Raw genomic sequence first — 25,379 nt, forward strand, 5'->3', positions numbered from 1 at the left:
TTGAACCCAGGACCAAAGCCTAGCAAGGCCTCACCTCAGGATGTTTTATTCCAAGATTGATGAAATTTTGCACACTTCAAAACAAGAGGAAGATGACTGTCACCAACGTCGCCAGGCGTGACGTTGGTGACAGTGACAGCGACGCGCCGCCGAATTGACGAATAAAAACGATCATATCGTTTAGGCGGCAAATAGAAAATAGCACATTTTAAATCGAATGGCAAATTTATTCGTCAATATAAAAAAAATCCTTCCTTAATTTTTTTCGAGAATTAAAAAAAAAACATGAAAATACCATACTATTAATTATGGTTGTAATTAATATTGGAAATCTCTGACCGTCCCAAGATTTTAAATTAAAGGCACCTTATCTTTATCTCATTATTGCTTTTCTGTGCATGTTTCGCAACGTTCTTGTTTTTCAGTGTCACCATTAGGTTGACGTAAAACACGATACACTCACGATCTGATAATCAGTATCTAGATGAGGCGATACCAGCGTTAAAAAAACTTTTGATGTAAGTATTAGGTATGCAGGGGCGGCCCTGAGCCAAACGGCGCCAGACGCGCGAAAATTTTGGCGCCCCTTGTCAAGACCAGTTAACGCCTAGACCCTATATAATCAAAAATAGTCGGATGATGTATGTTTTTGTGTAGCGTTGTTTTAATAAAAAATAATCTAAAGGGCGGTGTGTTAGAACTGTTAGGTGTTAGGTATTATCAGCGCCATTAGGGCCGGCCCTGTAAGTATGGTATAAGCAGGTACCTACCCGAGGATCTCCACCGCAATAGATAAACACACGCGGAATATGTATTTCCAAGTATTTTTATTCCCTCCAGTAGGTCTTTTATGATATTAGTATGATTATTATTTTTTTACAAAATATATAGGTATGTTTTTGTCGAAATCATATAAAATGGAAAAAATTCTTTATTCTCACACTTTGAAGGACGATTTACGAAGCGCGCAAAGTTTGCACACATCATGCTGTAAGTAGGTACTATGCAAGTACATACCCATAAGGTGGAATGCGCGTCACACATCTAATATCACGAGGTACGAATTTATAATAGTTATAAACAGGTAGGTCCAGGTAGTTCCCAATCCCTACACCATTCTTAGGTGTACCTTATCGTCCTTATCTATTTAATTTAGTCGATACGTACTTCAAAACAGTAAATAATGTGGATAACGATAATGGGCAATGACACGATTAGATGAGAGAGTGTGACTTGTAATTTTCAAGGCTGGGTTGTATTTGGTTGTATTGGAGTTGAAGTTAAATTATTATTGAGTCGTTGAGTGGAGTTGTTGAGTCAAGTGTTCGGCCATGCTCGTTCGCCTCGAATGCTCGTGTCCTCTGACAGTTCGTTAAGTGAATCGGCTTTTCACGTTTTCAGTTGACTTTTGGCCGTGGTGGACTGTGTTTCTGACGTACATTTTTTGTTGTTTTTTTTTGTTTACGATGGAAAGTGTACCGCAAGTTTTAGATGCGAAACATCCACACACGTTTGTTATACTCGGAGCTTCGGGAGATTTAGCGCGAAAAAAAATATACCCCACTCTTTGGTACCTGTATCGCGACAATCACCTACCTCCAGAGACGGCCTTCGTAGGTTATGCTCGCAGTAATCTCTCCATTAATGAGCTCAGGAATAAATGCAGGGTGCATCTCAAACTGAGGCCAGGGGAAGATGAAAAGTTTGATAGGTTCTGGCATAAACACAGTTATATCGCAGGAAGCTACGATAGTCAAAGTGATTTCGAGAAATTAAATCAGGAAATATCTAAACATGAGCATGGGCCGGTCGCAAACCGCCTGTTCTACCTCGCGCTCCCTCCATCTGTCTTTGAGAAGGCCACAGTGAACATCCGCACCGTCTGCATGGGTCAGAAAGGATGGACGAGGGTCATCATCGAAAAGCCCTTTGGCCGGGATGCAGAATCCTCGCAGCGCCTCAGTGACCACCTCGCCAAGCTCTTCAGCGAGGAACAGATGTACCGTATTGACCACTATCTCGGTAAAGAGATGGTGCAAAATCTCATGACTATTCGCTTTGGCAACCGACTGTTTGGACCCTCCTGGAATAGGGAGAACATCGCCTCCGTTCTAATCACCTTCAAGGAGCCCTTTGGCACTCAGGGCCGAGGTGGCTACTTCGACGACTTCGGCATCATCAGAGACGTGATGCAAAATCACATCCTGCAGATTCTGTGCCTTGTGGCCATGGAGAAACCCACCTCTATCGACCCCGATGACATCCGAGATGAAAAAGTGAAGGTGTTACGCTGCATCAATCCTCTAGAGCTCGACGATACGGTGCTGGGTCAATACGTGGGAGATCCGGCGGGACGGGGAGATGCCACCGAGGGTTATCTCGATGACCACACGGTGCCCCCGGGCTCCATCACTCCTACCTATGCCATGGCCGTGATGAAGATTAATAATGAACGTTGGGACGGAGTGCCGTTCATCCTGCGCTGCGGGAAGGCCCTCAACGAGCGAAAGGCCGAGGTGCGCATCCAGTACCACGATGTGGCAGGAGACATCTTCAGCGGACAGGCCAAGCGCAATGAGCTGGTGATCCGCGTACAGCCTGGGGAGGCTCTCTATGTAAAGATGATGTGCAAGACCCCGGGCAGGACCTTCGACCTCGTGGAAACAGAGTTAGATCTCACCTACAGTTCGCGCTACCACGCAGTGGCCCTACCTGACGCCTATGAGAGACTCATCCAGGATGTGTTCATGGGCTCACAGATGAACTTCGTCCGCAGTGATGAACTTCGTGAGGCCTGGAGGATCTTCACTCCCCTTCTGCAGCGCATGGAGACTGAGAAAGTAGCACCTGTACCCTACCTATACGGTACACGAGGTCCCAAGGAAGCTGACGACAAATTGGTTAAAAACAATTTCAAATATTCAGGTTCTTATAAGTGGCATAACCATAAGGCAAATCATGCAATTCACTAATTATTAAGAGCCAGTTTTATTTGTCGATATGCCCCCTTTGCGCCAAATCAAACTTGTTTCAGTAACTCCATTATTTTAGTGACACTACTATTTCAGCCAATTGAAATTTTCTGCTTTACAAAAAGCAGAATGGTGTCAAACCGGGAGTGGTGAATAAAGAATGAACACTGGTTAAACGTTAAACCAATCAGAAGAAAAAACTAACAACTAATCCATGGGGGCTAACCCGAGGGACCAAATATTATTTCTTATCATTTATTTCAATAATATTTTGTAATTTTTTATTCTATTTTAATGACGGGCCTTATGTTAATAGTATATCTCCCAAATCAGTTACTTTACCAGAGTGAATATTGTTTAATTTTGTAGAAAACTTCATATATTGTTTATAAAGTAAGAGATTTGCAGATAAACTACGTTATACATGCTCGTCAATATATTATTATCTATCAATAGACACATTTTCTAAAGATGGGTTCGTATAGACGCATTTGCTCTATAAACTGTGACAAAACTTTATGTTGAATGAATGTCTACCGTCCTTAAGAATAGCGTCTTCTTATTAGGATAAAATGAAATTTTTTTAACTGTCGAACAAAGAATATTAAAAATATGCAAGAACAATCATTTTAGAATAAGATGTGATTCTTGTTGGATTTGTACACTTATCAGAATCAAGAGTTCTAATAGGAGTAGTATTATGTGCAGTCTTCAATTCTATCACATTTCAAGCACGTTCCGTATGTGCCAAGTTTTGTTATTTGTTAAATATTTGGTACTTACCTCTTTTGGGTATTTGGTTTTAATTCTTTATATGGGTTAGACATGGTTTTATGGTGAAAATTAACAATAATTGTTATAAATTAAGGTACCTATTTAATATTAGTGATGTGCAATTTGTAAAGTGTATTACAAATTCCAACCTACTCAATTTATTATGATGAAATTGTTAAAAAATGTAAAACATTTGACTATTAAATGATGAATTTAATTATTTTCTACAACAAAGTATACTGTATATATTATTATATACCCGCAGCACAGACGAAGGGATCAATGCTTGCTCACCATTCCGTACTCATTATTGACTAAGGTTTTGTGATATTTGCTTTTTTATATATCTTTACAATTAAATTGTTTATTAAAGAAAATACTTTACTTGATTGTTTTCTTTTCCCTCCGATGTTTATTATACACACATTTCCTATAATCACATGTGCTTGAGGTTATCAAGTGCTATTTGCATTAGAGAATATGTACCAAATAGGTTACATATATTTATATATTATGCATATACTCAAGTTCATAGGACTTTTTGTAGGGGAATCTATTTAAAAATATCCTTATCTTTTTTCCCATCATGCGTTTTTATCTTTTATTTATATTTATGTTGCACTATTACTGAAATCCTGATATTGGGAAACATTGTGATATGAACGGAATGTCTAAATGGAAAATGAAGCTTGAGAGAATCTAGCAATTCAAATCTGATAAAACAACAGCCATAAGGAATGTTTGAATGCAAAATGCTAGTTAATGATGATAATACAGAATTCACTATTTCATTTGGAGATTCTGATTTACGCTAAACAGAAGTAATATGAAGAATATTTTGGAGTGCCTAGCTAGCTTTGATCACCACCATAGACATCTAAATTGATAGACTTGCCCTAACATGAAATCTGGGTATCGTTTCGACGAGCTGGAGGCAAACCATGTGACCATATTTTTGGCGCAAGGAGGGTTAGAGAATGCTTTGAATAATCTACGACATCAGTCGTACGTTGAAATAACCAGACCCTGTGCAGAAAAGTACAGCCAACACTGCAGCGCAGTCCATTGTGTTAAATTTTCGAAATGGTTAAAAAACCAAACCGTCTTCAAATCGAGTTGCGAAGCGATGCTATAAATCAGTGCTCCGCAACCGGTGTGCCGTGGCACACTGGTGTGCCGTGAGCCCGACACAGGTGTGCCGCGGGAAAATTCAATGTATTTGACATTTTACAATATTTCATTATGTATTTAATACACAATGACAAAATATTTTTCATAATATTGTCTATTTTTCATTGTCTGCAGATACTGTTAAAAGACGTATTCACAATATATTATAAACACTGATTAGAAAACTGTTATTGGCTGCACTTCAGATCAACGAAACAACCGATATTAAAAATAAAGCACAGTTGATAGCTATTGTACTTTTAGTTGACGAGGACATTATTAAAGAACATTATTTATTTTGTAAGGAGGTTCCAGAGCAAACTACCAGTGAAGAATTTTTTTAAGTAACCGATGATTTCTTCAAAATATATAATATTAAATGCAGCAATTGCATTGTTGTTTGCACGGATGGCGCTGCGGCAATAACGGGTAGTAAAAAGGGTTTTGTCTCTTGTGTAAAACAAAAAAATCCAACGTTAAAATTTACACACTGCTGCATACATCGAGAAGCATTGATGGTCAAAAATTTACCGGATGAACTTTTAAACACGATGAATGAATGCATTAAAATTGTAAACATAATTAAATCAACAGCCCTAAACTCGCGAATCTACTGGAATACTCTGTGCAGAAATGGGAGCCGAATATGAATCCTTATTGTTTTATACTTAAATTCGTTGGCTATCCCGAGGCAAACTTTTGGCTAGATTGTTTGAGCTTCGTCACGAGGTGTCTGAGTTTCTTTTAAATCAAAATATTCCCAAACTATATCAGCACCTAGATGATAATTACTGGATAGCCAAACTTGCATACAAGGCTGATATATTCGAGCATTTGAATGAACTTAATAACGAACTTTGGCAGAAAGAGCTGCAAAAAGGATGTTTGGAAATGTACCAAAGGATCAATCATAGTACAATTGAAAACAAACAATTTACTGTGGATCTGGCCCAACTACATTTAAGTATGCTTCAGCAGAAATTTGGTCAGTATTTTTATTCCATTAATTACAAGAACTTCGGGTTGCGCTGTCAAAAATCGAGCCGAATATAAAACTTGTGTTCATTGAAACAAGCGCAGGATAATTTAACAATTAATCGCTCATTAATTTATTATTATTTTATAATAATTATTAAGATTGCGTAAAAATAAATATGTAATATTTATATGTATGTATGTATACTTTTCAAATAAAAAACAAGAAATTATTGTAAAATTTGTGTATCAACTCAATATCTAATTTTAGCTTTTGGTGTGCCGCGGAATTCTAGGAAGCAATTTGGTGTGTCGTAGGTGAGAAAAGGTTGCGGAGCACTGCTATAAATGACTGAGGTGGGTAAATTAAAAAACTTTTGTAAAAGTGTCTAAATAAATAGAGTAACAAAATATTCAGTTTTGGAAACACGCCCAAACTTTTACTATCCGAATTAAGGATTTGTAGTTAAGTTTTTTACGCAGTCAGAAATTTGCGCTCCATTGTATAAAGGACTAGTAATTCTTAAGCAGATTTTATTTTCTTGGACTAAATGGTTATATTACCATGCGAGTTGCCTACATACTGTCAGATTCATTTATTGACAAATTACAGAAAGGGAGACGGTCACGCTCCCTCCGCGAATTTAGTTTTTTCCCCTTTCACATAAAATTCTACATGTACTACGCATTTTTGTGCTGCAAATGGAATCAAACCTACAATATAATATCCAAGGAAATTGCACTAACTTCGGGATGATAGTACAATTAAAAAAGATAAATAACTTTTAAATTACAACATTTTAAGTTAGTGTTTAGGTTAAAAAGTTGAATTATTTGTATGGAAATATAAATATTTTCTTTAAAAAAAAAATGGAAAAAAAAAACGTAACGTAACGTTATTTATCTTTTCTTCTACCCTCATGTAGAATCCTGGACACCCTGTAGTTGTAATTTCCTTAACCTTTTAAATGCCAGTAGGTAGAAGTGTAGCTGTGCACAGCAGGCCGTGAATTTTTAATCAAAATAAATCATTTTTAAATCTCATTTTTATAAATTAAAAACATTACACCTTGAAAGGATATTTAAATGACTTACCAAATTTATTCAATATTCGACGTTTTTGGTTCCCTTCACTTAGATAAACATATTTAAAAAAAAACGGGACATAATATGTATGATACAGAGGCTCAAAGAAGAGCGAGTAAACTCGCTATTTTTCTATGGCTGGCCTGCTGGGCACGGCCAAGAATGCGAGTAAACTCGCTCTTGGCACAGAAGCGGTTAATAAGAGCCATCCTAGGCAAATGTAAATGAATTTACGAAAACTATTATCTAAAAAATATTAAGCCCAAAGCATAACAAAAAAAATATAATAGAGTGTTACAATAGGTACTATCCCGATGACAGGCATTTTGTTTATCTGCCAAAGATAAAGATTTTATATCAGATAAAAGATTAAAAAAAAATGACATAAACAAACAATGATGACATAAAACCCACGATACAAAAACCTTTTTTTGCTACGCTTCTTTAATAGCTTTAGTTTCTTTTGACAGGTGACTGTTTTTTTCCCCCTTTTCTTCAGTATCATAGTTTTTACGCATTTAAATGTTGCTTATATGAAATTTATAAAATTCTGATAGAAAACATTCAAATTGAACTCAAATAAACAATTTGCAAATAGACAGCCTTGCTAAAAAACATGGCGTAAATATTATGCGGCACATAAGGTCAAAACAGTGAAAAACTTGACTTATTTCTATGGTGTTTGTTTGGTTAAAACTGTCTTAAATCAGGCTCGACGCCGGCATTACCACACCAACATTGAACGGGCGTGTAAGAATTTAATTAGTAAGACTGAATATTTAAAAAGTAAATACTACACTGTTTTTTAATATGATAGCTATTAATGATAACTCATTATGTTTACAAGAGCGGCCCTGTCTGTACAGTGGAGAAACAATAGAATTAGAATTTTTTATTTCAATACCGCATAAGAGTCCCAACTGCCAGTGAGACTATGGCATCCCTGATTAGGGTATGTTGTGAGGCTGATGGTAGTGGGGAGGAGTAGGAGATGAGGAAGAGAAAGATGGCGAAGTACCTGGCTATTCAGGACTGATCGTCAAACATGCTAACGCCATCTAATCAACATTTCAATTCAGAATGGTGGACCAGGGCAATACTGAGAATATCTTCCGCTCTGGGGCGTGCCACAAATACATTATTTTAAAATGAATTAATTATGAAACAACGCAAATTAATCAGATAAAATTTACTTGCGCAAACCAGGATTTGAACCAGCGACCTCCGGATACTCGACCCTTGCTTTATGGCTCCTTGAAAATTAAGATTAATTAAAAATGAAACAGTAGTGGCAGGCTTCCAGAGAATTTATGGGAAATTTGAAAGCATTTCTACAATAGGAAAAATATTATAATTATAAGTAATGTTTTCATGGAAAATGCGGATCTCTTTGCAAAAGGATGCATTAGTAAAAAAGTTTAACTTGTTTGTTGCTGCCATTAAACAAATAATTACTTAGTAAACTATGTCCCAAAACTCCTACTGTGAATCTTCATCACTTAGGACGGGTTATTTCGGAGAATTTGAACAATTCTTCAAATTTCAAAGTTAATTTTCAAGTTCTGTGAAAGTTCTTTTTAAGTTCTGTTATTATTTCAGTTTTGTCAAGCAACTAGCCTATAATGATACAATAACAGAATTTGAATAGGACTTTCACAGAAATCGAAAATGAAGGTTGAAATTGTTCAAATTCTCCGAAACAACCCGTCCTTAGAGAACTTCCTTTTTTATAATCTGAGCATATAACATATTTTTTAAATTTTTTTCAGCAATCTAAATATATACATAGACCTGGGAAAAGAAAAAATATATATTTCATGAAATATTAAAAAATTTGTTTTACAGAAATTTACAGTAAGATAGGTTTTATTAATTTATTTAAATTATTCAAATTTCAACGTTCATTTGCGAATTCTGTGCATCTCCTATTCATTTTCTGTTATTATATCATTATGTATAAGCCAGTTACTTGATAGAACTGAAATAATAACAGACGAATTGAACAATTCATCAAATTTCAAAGTTGATTTCCAAGTTCTGTGAAGGTTCTATTCAAGTTCTGTTATTATTTCAGTTTTGTGAAACAACTGGCCGATAATGATATACTAACAGAACTTAAATAGAACCTTAACAGAACTTGAAAATGAACATCGAAATTTGAGGAATTGTTCAAATTCTCTGAAACAACCCATCGTTAATGATTAACCTTTTCGGTAACTGGACAAATCAGAACACATTTGAAAAGTGATGGGAAAGTGTGTGTTCTGATTTGTCATAGAACCAACCAGTCATATATCAGATATGCTGTATTTTCATGCACCAGAGGAATGCAAAGACTTCTTCGCTATTTTCACAGCATCATGTTTTGGTTGGTATTGTGCAGAATTTTTTTTTCACATTTTTCATGGGAAAAGTCACCACTCCATTGCCACACATTCGTTACGAGCCCATAATAATGTTTTTTTTATGAAATGTGGTGGAAACTGATCTTTGAGCTTGAACCACTATGCTACCATGTCTAATATTCAATAATATTTTTGTTATTACTGTAGTGAGATCATTTCAAAACTTAACGAAGCAATATTCAGAAAATGGACATTGATTAGTTATGAAAATTGATATTCAATAAAGTATAATGTCCAGATATTTTCAAAAGATAGTTTAATTATTTATTTACATGGTAATATTATAAATAATGTTAAATAAACCGAAATATTATTTTATGAAAAATGCAGTTTTAATTATGTACATAATTTATTAATAAAATCGTATAAAAATAAAATATAAATTTAAAAGGTGATGGTGGTTGGATGGTTGTGTGATCAGTTGGTTGGTGGCATATCTAGTACTACTACTGAGTGATGTTGCCGCGCACCTGGCGCAGGAGCGAGGCTGTCTTGTGGATCTGGTGGCAGATGGCGCGCTCCTGGTGACCCTGGTAACTCCGGTTGGCTTGTATGCGTGCCATGGCCAATTTCAGCTGCGCCTCCACGCAAGTCAGGCGCTTGCACAAGAATGCGTTCTCTTCCCCTGGAAAGAGATCATGTGATAATGAGATATTTAGGAGGGTCACAGTGTCTCTGGCAAAATAATATTAAACTTGGAAACCTACAGTTTTATTTATTATCTTCCATTAAAAATACATTTTGGTACCTATGGGGTAGTGAACCAAAAATGGCTTAAGCCATTTCAAGCAATGTTTCAATTCTGAATGGTAGTCTTACACCAGGGCGATACTGAGAGTATCTTCCACTCTGGAACGTGCCACAAGTATACTACATATTATTTTAAATTCCCAAAAATGAATAAATAAATGAATAAATTATGAAATTACACAAATACATAGTAGATAGCGTCTAATGATTACTAAATACATACTAATATTAACCCCTTAACTGTTATCCATTACATGTAGTTTGAGGTTTTTTGTTTACAATTACTGCAATAACAAATTATACAATAACAATATTAACTGTCAGTTTGACAGCGATTAAAAAAAAAGATGTAATCTTTGTTGCTGCTACTGCTGCTGTGTAGAAAGTGTAAAATTACAGAAAGGTTTCCAAGAGAAGCAAGAAGATGAACTTATAGATCATAAAACATTTTTACGCAAGCCAAAACAATTGTATAACTTTCACAGGAAGCCATAAATTTGTAGTTAGGCATAATAATAATAATGTGAATAAAATACTTTTCGAACTTCACTTATTGAATATATAAACCAACCGGTTTCGGTTCAGCCTGAACCTTCCGCAGGGTCGTATAAATGTGTACATATGTACTGTATTTAAACGAAACATAGGAGTTGAAATTTAGAAGAGGGGGAGAGAACATCACTTGATGAGATAGGAGAAAGAGAGAAGGCAAACTAAAAATTTTAAGGATGCAAACAAAAGAAATTGGTAAAATTGATTATGACAAAAAAAGGAATATTTTTGTCAAACAATGACTAACTGATGGATAAATGGAAACATGTGGCAGTACAAATAGTTTCATTAAGTAAATTAGTTATGTACTTACTGAGTGACATTGGTTGGGAATGGTCCAGGCTTGAAAGGCGGTCACTGTCGATTCCTTGGTCTGGAGATGCACAGCGCTGTAGTTGTGCTCCCTGACCCTCCTCCTCCTCTTGTAGCCCTGCATCTCCGGCAGCCAGTTGTTGCTCCTGCCACTCCAACAACTCCAACCGCTGTCTTTGTTCCTCTTCTATTACCTTTGTCATTTCCGAAATGCGAATTTCAGACTTTTCTACTTCCTGCTTTAGTAAACTTTTGTCCATCTCCAACCTCTCAATATCTTTTTGATTCCTTGCTGCAGACTCGCACGAGTCTGCTTTCATTTCTTTAATGGTTTTAGTGAGGGCGCTAATTTCACCTTGCTGTTCTTTTATTTTTACCATGTACTGGCTTATGTTGGATTCCAAATCTTTCTGCAGCTGTAGAATGCGAGCTTTAGAATCTTCTAGGAGAGATTGCAACCTTTGCTTCTCCCGTGCGAGGTGATGAATAGTGGAGTCTTCCTGAGAGGGGCAGGACATGCGCGCCAGGGACACGCTGCGGTCGGGCTCCGACCAGCCCTCAGATTCTTCCACAGATTGCTCCCCATTGCCTCCTTGAGAACCTCGGATGGACTTTTTCTTCGAGTGTAACTTGATTAAATCTGAGGATTTTTTATCACTCAGGGTTAACTTATCCAAATCCTCGGTAGAAGAACTCAGACATATGCAGCGAGTGTGGTAATTCTTTAACTGATTTTTGAGTTGCTCAATGAGTATCTCTTGTTGTTGTACAGTATCTGACTGGCTAAGTTTCCTTTCGGGCTTCTTCCTAGGCTGAGGAAGGGTGGTGTCATGGTGGCCTAGGAGAGTGGTGATGTCCTCGAGACGGAAGGTGTGCGAAAGGCGAGACAGGCCGCCGAAGGACTGGTCCATGAATGAGTCTTCTAAGAGACGTGATGCTGAAGGGTCGAACTTTAACCCGACAGGTAATTCCAGTGATTGTTCCAATAAATGTTCCACTTTTTTGCGTTTCTCTTCTCCCAGTATACACCTAAAAATAAAATTAAAAAATTGTTAACGATATCTCAATGAATGATGTTATGAAAATGCTTGAAAATAACAAATAGTACCCAACAGATCTACAGTAACCACCCAGAAATAATTTTAATCAGGTTTAAAAACATTAAAACAGTTCTATTTACAGCATGTGCTAATATTTTAAGCAATATTTTTATAGAATTATATACCTGTGAGAGAGCAGGGAATCCAAAAAATAAGCCATCTCTTGAAGTCGACTAGAGAGCATCTCTTCAATGTTTCTGAAAATAAAATATTAATGTGGTTAGTATCAGGTACACAGATAAAAAGTAATAAACATTGATTGAAGGTTGTAACAGTATACAAATTACCAAAGATAGCATTGAGACATTACCGAGATTTGAGAAAAACATATGCTATTCACCCAATATTACATAAATAGATTATTTTATAAATATTTCCAAAAATATGTTTATTTCTAATAATAAAATACGAAAGCATTTTCATCATTTTACAAAAACAGTTTTATTTTTCGGATACATTTAGAAATATTCCATTTATTTGGAATTTATTGCAAAACAGAAATACTCCGCCATCACACCTTCTGACAAGGCTGAAGCTTGAAGAGTATGTAGGTATGGACTCATAGAGCTTGAAATGTTCACCGTTTATAGATAATGGTACATACTTGTTGTCCTGATTGCCATTCGCCACCGACTCCTTAAAGCTGGTCAACTTATTACAAAGGTGTACTTTGGAATAGTTCAACTCATTATCTGTGACCCTACTCGAACTCCTATCCTTTTGGCTGGTTAAATTCACAACTTCCTCTTCCAAGTCCTTAATTTGGCTGTCTTTGGTTTCCAAAATCTGCTTGAGCTGCTGCACCAGTAGATCGGATCCTTTTTGCTGAAAATAGATTTATGTAAACAACACGCACAAAACATAGCTTTAATAAATTGATATTACATATATATAGATACAATTTTATTTCTTGATAAAAAATAAAATTGTTGTAATTGCCAATGATAAGGTGTTTACTCAGTCAATGACCACCCTGTTATTGAATGTTGAGTGTTTTGAAAGGAGTGATAACCACTTGACACGAGAGAACAATAAAATGTCAGGTCGTGGCACACAGATAAAACTCCTGACAGGAGTTATTGTTAGAAAGTCTCATTATATCTATTAAATTAAAAATGACATCAGAGCCATCTATTTAATTATTACAATAATTATATTTTTTTATTGTTGTGAAAAAATAAATTTTATTGATAAAAAATATAATGGTAGATTTTACAACAGAATTATAAGATATTTACCTCAGTCTGAGCTAGCTGTTGTTCGGCTTGTCTCACGTGACACTAAAAATAATAAAAAGCCATTAAAATTATATAATTAAAAATAATAAACACTTTGTTTTAACAACTTAAGTTGTATACCGCAGGTTCATATTACGGGGATTTATTGCTTTTCATGTCAGTGAGGAATTGCAGTCCTTTTTATTTTTTTTTTATCAATAATGGCCTTCTAACCTAAATACCTCATATTTTTTACTGTTGTAGTTACTTTTAGTAGTTAAAATAATTTTGAAGTTTTAATTTTTCGGGTCTCCAAAAAACAGATAGAATCTATGGACTTTACCCGTGATGTCACCGATGACTAGTCTTAAAAAGCCTTTGCATGAGAGTTGAGATGTTTTTTATTCCAAAGATTACCCGCTTTTAATATCAAAGAAAACTAGGAAACAGTGAAAAAATGCATCCACGACTGCACCTGATAAACAATTCAAATGTGAATGTGGACCAGAGTTGCCAATGCATATGTTCTAAAATACCCACACGAGATGAAGAAATTTTTAAATTCCCCACAATTTCCTTTACCTCCAAAATGAAATAAAATTCTATTTAAATTATTAGTAATAACCATGTCGAACAAGACAAGTTTTTACCACAAATATTTACTTTGAGTGAGATTAGATGGTTTGCAAACATTTCGTGATAGATTTACAATTTATTGAAAACTGACCATTTATAAACAGTTAAGTTACACTTTTTTTTAAATATTTGATTAAACTGAGTAAGAGAGAGGATGCATTGATCTAATATTTTTTTGTTAGTGCTTTATTATTTTTATGTGACGATTTATAAATTCTAAATATAATAATATGCGATAAAACTTCTACATTCAGAATCAGCATTTGTTGATTTGAATATATATTTTTTTTAAGCTGTAATATTTTTCGATGCAGTTCCTTATTTCAAGAATTTTTTTAATTGAGAAATAAATACAGTATTAAAATAAATTACCTGTAGTTTGGCAACTCTCTCTTCCTTCCTTTGCAAACTGGCCCTTAATTTTTCATTGTCTTTTTCCATTTGCGATATACGCTTCAAGCAGCCTGTAATAAGAAATAATTATTTAAATCAAAATTAGTTTTTGAGTCAATAAATATCTGGTCTTTTCATTAACCCTTCCCTTGCGGTGCTAGAAACTCCTTCGAGCTCCAGTGCTACACCGGGTACACATTTAGAATATTGTAATTTTTACGTTTAGTAAAAATGATTTTAATTTACATTTATTACCTATCTAAAATATGTTATTAATAGTTTGTATGGACATAGGCTTAAGTTAAATATTATTAATTAGTGCTGAAAATGAGGTAAATAACATTGGTCATGCATAAAACGCATGATACGTCTATTACAGCCGTCTGGCAGATCGCCGGCTGCTACTGACAATTACGCATCGTGGCAAGGAGAGCAGAACCCCATACCTCTCCCACTGCATGCACCCACCAAGTTATCAAACTTATATATTTGTATTTATTTATAAATACTTACATATTTTAATTATTTTATCTAATACATTATGTACCTAAAGGTTTGCTTCATTGCTTTCACATTAATTTGTTGCTCGGCTGCATAAAATATGAATTCTCTGTTTAATATGTATACAGAGATGAGTTAAATAATAATTATAGACAGTCAAATTACATGTCAAATCAGACGACAGCACCGACAAGGAAGGGTTAAATAAACAATGGCTGCAATAATCCAAAAGCATTTCGTAATATATACAAACCTTGAACCATCTGGCAAGCTTTGGTGTTTTCATTTTTCAGTTGTTCCAATTGTAGCTTTTCTTCCTGAAATTACAAAATAGAATAAGTTTTCATTGGTCACTTTGACTGGTTTGTCGCTGCAGGTAATTAAAATGTAAAGTATAAGTTAATATTTGAAAAACAATTTATAAGAAATATACTTACAGATGCTATCTCGGATTTTTTATCATCGCATAGGCTAGAAAAAAAAAACAATATTAATTTATTATAAACGAAACACTTAATTTTTAGAAAAAAAAATAAAAATGCTGAACAGTTTGTTTGCAAACGCAACATCTCAAAGGCAAGAAAAAATAAAAAATGTAATAAATATTTTGACAGCCGCCGAATGGAATGAAATTTAAAATTTTTTTAGAAAAACTGAATCTGTTCTAAATATTTTTTTATAACATGATATTTTAAAATTAAGTACTAACTCAAAAAATTATTATATCCTAAAATTATCCCTGTAGACATTACGTTTGCATCAAAACTAGTCGGCAAAATAAATTATTTCAAAATATTAAAAAAAAAAATAAAAACACTTTTACATCATTTTTACTTGTACATTTTTTTGCTTTAACAAGTTAGTATTTAATTTATAATGATAAAAAATTATTACACACATAAAAATATCCTAGTAGGTACATAATTGAAATTTAATTGGCTCCGATGCAAAGTCATTCAATACAACTAATGAAGAGCTATGTGCATTATTTTTCATAATTGTTATGAAATCAATTTAGTATCTATGTGAGCTGAATGGATGCCAGAGGACTTGCCTTGATCTTTGTTGCGATTTTCGCAATTTTCTAAATTAGAAAGTTCTTGGATTGGTATTTAAATGAGCCCAAACATTTTAAGGGGTTAAAAAATCTTCTTTCTGAGAGAATAAAAAAATATCTTTACGCAGATGTTTTAACCAATTTTTAAAAATATTGATTTTCAAATCGTTTTTCGTATTTGTCGAAATTTGTAGATTTAAAATTTAGCTCTCCATGATGGGATGTCACCTGAAGAAAATATACCTAGTTGAGTATTCATGAGGATCAGCGAGAACGGCAGCCACCTCAGGTTTCTTAGGAGGGGGCGGCAGATTGAAGGCAGCAGCGTAAAGAGCCACGCTGTCTTCTCCCGGTGCGATGGACTCCTCGGGGTAATGGCTTCCACGCTGCAGGGCTTCCACCTGCGCTAGGAGCTCAGCCTCGCGCTTGGCGGCGGCAGTCTCAACCAGCTCCAGGGCACTGGCGGCTATGCAGAGCAGCTCCTTGCGCTCTGTGACCTCTCGACGCAGATTTTCATTGCTCACCTGGGGGCGAATAAAATTGGTTTAAAAAAAGGACAATGATCTACAGATTTTAGATATAAGCTTTTAAAGAGTATATATACCAACAGAAAAAGAAAATCTATATACAGTGGATGCGTGTTACAATATGAGATTTGGCAGTTTAGCTCTTTTAGGCGATTAGCTCTTTTAAAAATATTACTTAATTAATCTTAAATAACAATCTTAACAAATAAATCAAGCTAGTGCAAGTATTTTTAAATGAGTAGGTACAGCTAATATGTAAATATTTAATGAAATCGAAATAAAAAAAAAATTTCATTACAATGGTAACACTGAGTAACAGCAACATTAGAACAAATAATAGTAGATTCAAATGTGACTATGATTGACTCACAAAAATTACATTGACAAGAAAAATTGCATAATTGTTAAAAATGCTTGTTTCTTCTGCAAAGTTTGAAATTTTGATTTAAATGGCTTCTTCAATGTGAAATTACAAAAATGAAGGTAGGTACCTTGAGTTCAATATTCTGCATGGTCAGGTTCTGCTGCGTCTGGGTGCTGTGCGGAGCGGAGGCCTCCAGGCGCTCCTCGAGGAAGTAGACGCGCAGCTTCAGGTTGAAGTTGTCCTTGCGCAGAGCGGCCACCTGCTCCTCATACTCCTTCATGGTGCGGGAGCTGGAGGGCACCACGCCAGGGTCAGACCTACCTGGTAATATAAGTACATCTTTAGAATGGTTGGAAGAAACTCATGAAAATAAAGTCATTTCTGTTTTTACACCTCTTTTGAAATGACATGATCCAAAGAGTATTGGTAGAGACACCCATTCATAGCATTAACAATATTATCGCGAATTAAAGCGATAAATGTATTATAAATGGCTTGCACCAACATAGCATTAACAATATTATCGCGAATTAAAGCGATAAATGTCTTATAAATGGCTTGCACCAACATAGCATTAACAATATTATCGCGAATTAAAGCGATATATGTCTTATAAATGGCTTGCACCAACATCCAAATCTGTTGATGACAGTAAATTCCTGGAAGTTAACAGCTAATTCAAAAACAGCTTGTACAGCAAGTGAGGGATGGAGTCACTGTAGACATAATTTAGCTACTCTTTGCTGTAAAGCTCTGTTGTTCACAGAGAATTTGCTGAGGCAGCTCTGATGACTGTGGGCCCCTGTGAATAGTGCCATAATCTTGTATTGACAGATCGTAGAACGAATATGACACACTCTACTGTAGAAACATGTGCCATGTTTAATTTCAATCAATAATACAATAAACATATTTCGAGTGATTTTGCTAATTTAATTGTTTTCCCCTCTTGGCGACTCCCATTCCTCGATGTTGTCTTATTTAGATATAAACGCTATGAAAACACGAAATTAAAGCTATAAAAGCTATTTTTTCAATAATTAAAGCTACATTTCTTAAAAATTAAAGCTATGAATGGGTGTCTCTAAGTATTGGTAATATGTATCCGTCCTTAGAAGTGAGTAAGAATAGAATTAAATCGAGTTAAAATAATTTCACAAATGATTTTATTGTAAGACAGTGAAATAAAGATTATTCAATAGAACTTATCTCTAATTTTCAAATACATAATGTAGTTAGTGTCTTTTTTTCCACAGTATTCTGTGTGCCTACTCGAGTAAAAATAGATATAGTAAGACATTTACGGAAACTGACACTGATTTTGTTTTTTTATTGTTTCTTCACATGGTATGTACATATCATTGTTTACATTTCGATTTTTAACCTCTCTAGGAGTAGCCTGTGTTGAGGTTAATAATTTTATAAAATAACACAAAGTAAAATATTGAAAAAATATTTTTAAAATTTTAATTAGTTATACACTAACTGATGTGTACCTGGCGTTACTCGACTTCTCTCTACTTTCTATATATATAATATGCAAGTATTATATTTATAAACCTTCCGGAAGAAATTCTCTAAATGATAGTGAAAACCCTATGTGAACTAAGCGCACAAACAGACAGGTGCGGATAGCAACTCTGTTTTATACTATTTAAAGATAATAAACATATAAAGTGAAGCGAAAGAGAAAAAAACGAATATGAATAACTAATACACTAAATAATAGTATTTGAAAAGTAATGTGACATAAAGTGATGCTAATAATTAGATTTATTTATTTATTTATTTAAGGAACATAAACAGTCTTAGTAATACAATATGCATAAGAGGATAACAAAAAAACAGACCAATTATTAATGTTCACAGATAGATATTCAGAAACATAAAACTAACCTGTAAACTGGAATATTTAATAAACATAGAAAAAAAAACAGAATAAAGCATCAAATAAGAAAAATAATAATACGAATGTAAATTCAACAAACGATAAACCTGTAATATGCCTACAATAAACAGCAATAAAATAAATGTGATTATAATTATACTTAAATAGACTTGGGTTGGAACGGGAAATGGGAGGAGAGGGATAAGGAAAAGTTGCCACGCAAGTAATATTAAAATATTAGGTACAATCAATTTAACAGTCGTGAATATGAGTTAGAATGTGATACAATGAAATTCTGTAGTGATAGTAACTAGCAGTGAATATGTCAGCACGAGTGTCTATATTTGCAAATTTATTATTATAGTAGTTACATGTCCTTTGCATATTGCTTTGGTATTGCATTTATCAATGTAGAAAAGGATATTTTGTCTGCTATATCGAATTGGCGCATACATATATAAATTATTTAAGGTAATATTATTTATTTTATTTTTATATTTATTATAATCGGGTTCTAATCTCAGCTCTGCCGCTAGTTGATTAAACCACACCACTCTAGTGTATGTTTATGTATAGTATTGTTGTGCAAAAATAGTTTGCACTAATGGAGTGATTAATTGCAAGTTAAATTAATTAATTGCACTTCGCCAGGATTTGACCATGCAATATCTGCAGAGCCATTGCTCTTACCACCCTGCCACAGAGCTTGTTGCTTTTTTATGCGAGTACCTCATATAATCCCTACTGCTCCCAACCGTCTTCAGATGGCTCCAGCCAGTGAGACTAGCATCCCCAATTGGGGTATTTTGTGGGGCTGAATGTAATGAGGGGAAGAAGACGAGGCAGAGGAAGAAGAAAAATTAAATAGATTCAGCTATTTTGGAAAATTAGATCTAATTAGGCAGATATTTCCCAGCCTAACCGTTTCACTCTCTTCCACAATTTTGAAGATGCCATAGGCCCAGTGGCTTTGGAGAGGGAAACTGTTGTGTTTCATAAAAATATATAGCACCTTTGTAAACTTCCGCTTTTTAATTTAAATATGTATTTTTATATTGTATCCTGTCCCATAATATGTCCAACTAACAATAAATACCATTCAATTATTGCAAAAATATTCTATGTTTTTATGGTCATATTAGCCCCGAATGGAGGGCAAGCTGCAAACCTAAATCAGACTTGAAAAGTAACTTAAAATTTTTATTTATTAATTTTTTTTTTCTATTTTTTAATAATTATTACTACAACAAAATAAATAATGATAAACTTGTCGAATTCCGCTACACGCTTAATAGCACTTGGTTTCAACGTCATTACTACAAAAAATAACTATTTATGTGGTGAGAGATGGTAAAAAATGCAATAAAGTTCCATTTCTTCTCAATCAAAGTTATGTTTTAAGTTTAGGAAATAAGCAAAAAATTAATATTAAATAACCCTAAAAACCTATTTAGTGCATGTGCGACTCAAACCCCCGACTTAAATAGTCTTAGTCTCTAGTCTCTATTAGATATTTAAGTTAAAATCAAGTGTTGTTTAAGTTAAAATCAAGAGCCTTTGCATGCAGACGAATTCGACAAATTTACCTAAGATTTAATATCTTGTGTTTACGAGGTAGAGCAGTTTTGCATTGTCAAACTGACATTAACAACCGAAATAAATATATTGTTTAGTATTATATCAAATAATAAACAATGATTAAATCAAATAATAAACTATTGAGATACAAAGATGGGAAAAATTGTAAAAAGTAACCCTTTACAAACAACCGTATCATATTTTTATGGTAGATTAAGAAATAGAATAAAAAATTAAAATAGCACCCAACCAACCGGCCATTCAACTTTCTACTGAATATGCTTCTTTCAACACTGTCAACCTAACTCCGAAACACAGTCATTGACACAACTTCCGAAAAATGTGTTTCCGGACTTCGAAAGACGCGGAACGAAAGTAAAGGGCAGAGGACGCCGAGAGGAAGCGTCGCGACGAAGCGTCGCGACTAGGACGCCGGCACGTGACTGCGTCTATCGCGATTGTGCGATGTCAGAACCGGTGAATCATGGTTTCCTGTGGGTGTTCCCTTCGCTCCCTCCCGCTGTCGGGAGGAGGAACTAGTGACACTCAACTCCAGCTGACGTACCTAAAGACGAGCTGCTCGAGAAGTCTGAGAGTCCAGAACTGGACGCTCTGAAGGCATTCATACCACCACCCTAGTAGCAAGGCACCACCGATGTTTACACTATTTGCCAACTGATTTCCACTCACTGTATCAACTAATTTCAAATTAAATCACCCCCAAATACGAAAGAAAACAGTTTTAAACCCATCGTCATTGCATCACTCAAAACAATAGCGCAAATTACTGACACTGAGTTAATTTAAAAATAGAATTTTCCGCATCAAATGCCGTTCTATTCCGTTGCGGACCTCGTGCTGGCCACTATGAGTCTGGCCACTGAGCTACTACCTGCCAGTGACGCGCCAACTACTGCGTATGTTTGTAGAATGAATGCGTTAAATAAAGATTCGTCCTCGGCCCTAATTCCCGAGTTTCCTCTAAAGGAATATTTGAAAGTTTAAATAAATACCAAGCTTCCAATTCATTTGTGGCGGAGGCGAACGCAATTGCAAATACGCGAAGATCCTAAAAAGATAACTGTGGCCCTGACTTGCAAAATTATGGAATATGAACGAATTTGTTACCCCAATGTTTGCGCCAGCTCCCTAGAACCGGCCCGGAAGAAAATAACACAGAACTGCGACATCAATAGGTCATAGTCATAATAAGATTTAGTAATGGTTGAATGGCGCACGATCGACCGATATAATGCTCGCATCAAACATGAAACGGGCCACGCTCGGGTGAAGGCACTCCCATATTCCCAGGAGCGGTTTGCGCTACTCAAGGTTCTTCTGCCATAAGTCATCATTCAAACTTCCTCAAATCATAAAATGTATCATGTACTGCGATCCTGCGATGCACCCGGCCCTGTTCCCGTGATATTAGTAATAGTTTTACTATAAGTACGTATTGTAATACTGATTTATTTTTAATACCTACTAATAGTTTATAGTAGGTATTAAAAAATTACCCTGTTTATACTTATTTGATTATACTATTATGCTGCGTATAGACTTGAGAAAAAACGCGAGAGCCGAACCACGAATAATGTCTAAGACACATTACGGTATACGCGCCAACACTTATTTGGGCGTGGCCTATACAGATTATAAGTTAGGGTGTCACACTTAATTATATGTTGAGATGTCACACATATATGTTGAGGTGTCACACATATATGTTGAGATGTCACACATATATGTTGAGATGTCACATATATATATGTTGAGATGTCGCACATATATGTCGAGGTGTCACAGATTGTATGTTGAGGTGTCACAGAAGAAAATTATGCGAAAAAATACAGTATTCATCATGGATGCACTATGGATTCTAGAATAACAAATAGGTTTGAAAACGGCCAAACTTATTCTGATGCCCGAATAGAACGTACAATAGAATCGGACAATAACAAAAAATAGCTTACACTGTGCATCTAGCTTACAGTATATAATTGAGTGCCTACCTGGAAGTCGGAATGCATGCTCTGGATTCTGAAGTAACGAATTGGTCAGAATATTTTTTTGGAGTCCGCTAAACTGATTCTGGTGCCAAAACAGAAAAGAAATACCTAAAGTACTAACAAATACTTAGTCGTAAGTGGTACAAAATAAAATTAGCTTGCAATGTTCGTGTAAGATAGTGTTACATGGATATCAGAAAGCATTCTCTGGATTCTGGGGTGACGAATGGGAAACCATTAGCCATTCGACCATGGTGCACTCAGGGACAAAATAGAAATAAGAATATTATTATATTATGTAGTAATTTATAGTCGAGACGGACTTACTTGTTAAATCCGCGAAGCAATGGTCCATGGTCAACTGCTGCAGTTGACTCGGGCTGGTGCTGTAAAAGGAATTAAAAAATCAGTTGATTGAACTAATTTATCGACGTAAACAATAAACTAGTGTCTGCTGTCTGTGGATTGAAACAATTAATTGGGATATTTTACGCGATCTATTAGTACCTACCTAAATTATTATTATTTTACAAAGAAAAGCGCAGCTTTGTGACGCTTTCATTTTAGGCAGATTTGAAAAACTGCCAGATTGCACATTACGAGTGAAGTGTGGATTTCCTTTAAAATATTGATTTAATTGACATGACGGCATTGTTATCTTTTGGTTCTGATTTTTCGACATAATTATATTATGTCAATTACATAACTTTACAACTTTAAATCTTAAGTTTACCGAGATAGATACAGTACATCATTGGAGTAAAGTGTCGATTTTCTTTGATCATGAATTATAATTTATATAAATTGTTTAGTTCTAACAAAGTCTTGATAAAATAAGATAAGTCTCTGTCGTCAACACGTGATAGAAGGCAGATTTAAATTGATATGAAAATGTTATGAATGCGGCTATTTAAGAATTTAATTGCCTGCGGGGACTTCACAAAAAAGTATGAAAAGCGCGGTCCGGTCAAGGGCCCGTTTTCCAAAGCAAACATAATGAAAATGACAATTACATTGCTAAAAAGCCAAACAGGATGAAAATATGAAAAATACGATTTTATATTTTAAAATTCCTGTAACTTCTCAGTTCCACGTAATAGTTTTTTTTTGGCATATGCATCTAAATGATAATTTATAAATGAAAAGTTATAAATGAAAATTTAAAAGTGAAAAGTTATAAATGATAATTTATAAGTGAAAAATTATAAATGATAATTTATAAGTGAAAAATTATAAATGATAATTTATAAGTGAAAAATTATAAATGATAATTTATAAGTGAAGAGATATAAATGATAATTTATAAGTGAAAAATTATAAATGATAATTTGCGCTTTGATCCAGAGTTGAATATCAATAATATGTATATTGCTAATCACTGAAGAGTAAACCGATATAAATGTGATGTCAGTATGTCCGGAGCAAGCTATTTTTTTCCGTACTTTTAATGTAATTGATCAAACATATACAAATACATGTATATTTCTTATGTAAATCTTTGACAAAAGTTCTTTCAAATCGGTAGATATAAAGGGAGAAAAATGTGTATTGCTAATTTATTTATTACGAATCTCCTCAAATTATTTCTGGCCGTTTCCTGAAAAACTTTTAGTGAATTCGTAATAATATCGAAACATGCGTTCATGCACCTACGTCTTGATTATATATGAGGCCGAAATGCGAAAATGTTTATGAACACGTGTTCCGACATCGTGATAACACATTGGTATTTTATTAAAAATTTAACAGGAAACTTATCAATTCACTATTTAAGGGACTGCAATCATGTTTTTAACCGGATAACGAATAATTTGAAGAAATTCTACATAAATTATGAATATTTTTTTATCAGTAATTTTTCCCCGTGTAAATAAATACTTCCAGGGATTCTCAATTTGTTTAGTAACATCGATAGCATAAAGTAAAAATAATTATATTACGATGTCATATTGTTGACATTGTTTAGTAACATCATTAGTGAACATGCACTAAGTGTGTTTTTAGGATGTTAGTTTGGGTTATTTTAATAATTTATGCGTATTTCCTAACTCTCAAACTTAACTTCGATTGAGAAAAATGGAATTTGAATGCATCTTTTACCATCTCCCCCGACATAAATAGTTATTTCTTGTAGAATTAAGTTGAAACCAAGTGCTATTTATATTTTTTTCGTATTATGTATTATTATTTAGTAAAACATTGACAGCGTAAAGTAAAAATAATTATATTATGCCATATTACAATATAACTTTTCCTAAAGTCTATGGATGTAACACTATTTAGTAACATCGATTCCTAGCGTAAAGTGAAAATTACAATATTATTGTAGAAAGCAATCACTTTGTGGTTTGACATATTTAATAAAATAAAATACTTTTTTGTTTTAAAACCACGATATTGTGTTTCTAAATATCGTGGTTTTAAAACAAAAAAGTATTTTATTTTATTGAAAATTACAATATAATTGACTTCATTAATAATTTCAAATTCACTTTGTGGCGTCATTTTAAATAAAATAAATAACTCGTTGGCTCCCTTACTGTTGTGGTGAGAAATATGATCTAAACGGCGTTAGAAAGAGAATACACCACGCTTTGTATTCAAATCTAGACGATAACCACAGAAGAATTAAAATGTGCACCTTTATGAAACCAAAGGTTCCGACTGCAATTAGAAAAAAAAGAGACTTGTGATTTTTTTTATAAATTATTTTTATATTAAACAACAAAAAGTGAGATGACATTAACAAAAAACATTAATAAAATAAAAGTACGTTTTTATATATTTTTGCATTAAAGGTAATTTTTATTACAAAAAATGTTAAGTGGGCCATTTTAATTTTATGTTCGCATTCAAAATTTAAATAAAACAAATATATATTTTTATTTATAATGATACAATTTGAAAGCATATTTTATCACCTTTCAAAATCGGTTTTTAGTTTTTGGATAAGTTCAGAAATATTCCATTATTTGATTTTATTGCAAAACGGAAATACTATGACATTCTGACAATACCCCCGAGGCCTCAAAACCAATCAATGGTTTCTTCGTCAGGATAAACCTAAAATGATAATTAACAAATGTAAGAACTAAGAATAGACAAACATATTA

The 25,379-nt window shown here is 34.2% G+C and overlaps 2 protein-coding genes across 2 annotated transcripts in view; one reads left to right on the forward strand and one right to left on the reverse strand.

The window, feature by feature from the left end:
- Positions 1-1,151: 1,151 nt before the first annotated feature.
- On the forward strand, positions 1,152-4,112 carry Zw (glucose-6-phosphate 1-dehydrogenase Zw). Its single transcript, XM_089651472.1, has one exon. The coding sequence runs from the start codon at positions 1,467-1,469 to the stop codon at positions 2,970-2,972; it is 1,506 nt and encodes a 501-aa protein (XP_089507598.1). The 5' UTR covers positions 1,152-1,466; the 3' UTR covers positions 2,973-4,112.
- Positions 4,113-9,680: 5,568 nt separating this feature from the next.
- LOC149424348 (uncharacterized) overlaps positions 9,681-25,379 on the reverse strand; it is a 48,614-nt gene continuing 32,915 nt past the window's right edge. The window contains exons 10-20 of the mRNA XM_089631061.1: positions 22,594-22,652; positions 16,919-17,112; positions 16,144-16,424; positions 15,281-15,314; positions 15,097-15,160; positions 14,322-14,413; positions 13,335-13,376; positions 12,701-12,921; positions 12,222-12,293; positions 10,998-12,025; positions 9,681-10,007 (exon numbers count right to left, since the gene is read on the reverse strand). Coding sequence (XP_089487187.1) covers positions 9,829-10,007; positions 10,998-12,025; positions 12,222-12,293; positions 12,701-12,921; positions 13,335-13,376; positions 14,322-14,413; positions 15,097-15,160; positions 15,281-15,314; positions 16,144-16,424; positions 16,919-17,112; positions 22,594-22,652 — 2,266 coding nt within the window. The 3' untranslated portion in view covers positions 9,681-9,828. The remainder of the gene's footprint in view (positions 10,008-10,997; positions 12,026-12,221; positions 12,294-12,700; positions 12,922-13,334; positions 13,377-14,321; positions 14,414-15,096; positions 15,161-15,280; positions 15,315-16,143; positions 16,425-16,918; positions 17,113-22,593; positions 22,653-25,379) is intronic.

Source organism: Hesperophylax consimilis, chromosome 4, assembly GCF_061612785.1.
Source record: "Hesperophylax consimilis isolate HC1 chromosome 4, BYU_Hcon_1.0, whole genome shotgun sequence".
NCBI classification, from domain to species: domain Eukaryota; kingdom Metazoa; phylum Arthropoda; class Insecta; order Trichoptera; family Limnephilidae; genus Hesperophylax; species Hesperophylax consimilis.

Excerpts from the sequence above, each read along its gene's own strand:
- Zw (XM_089651472.1), top strand. The coding sequence starts at position 1,467 with ATGGAAAGTGTACCGCAAGTTTTAGATGCGAAACATCCACACACGTTT.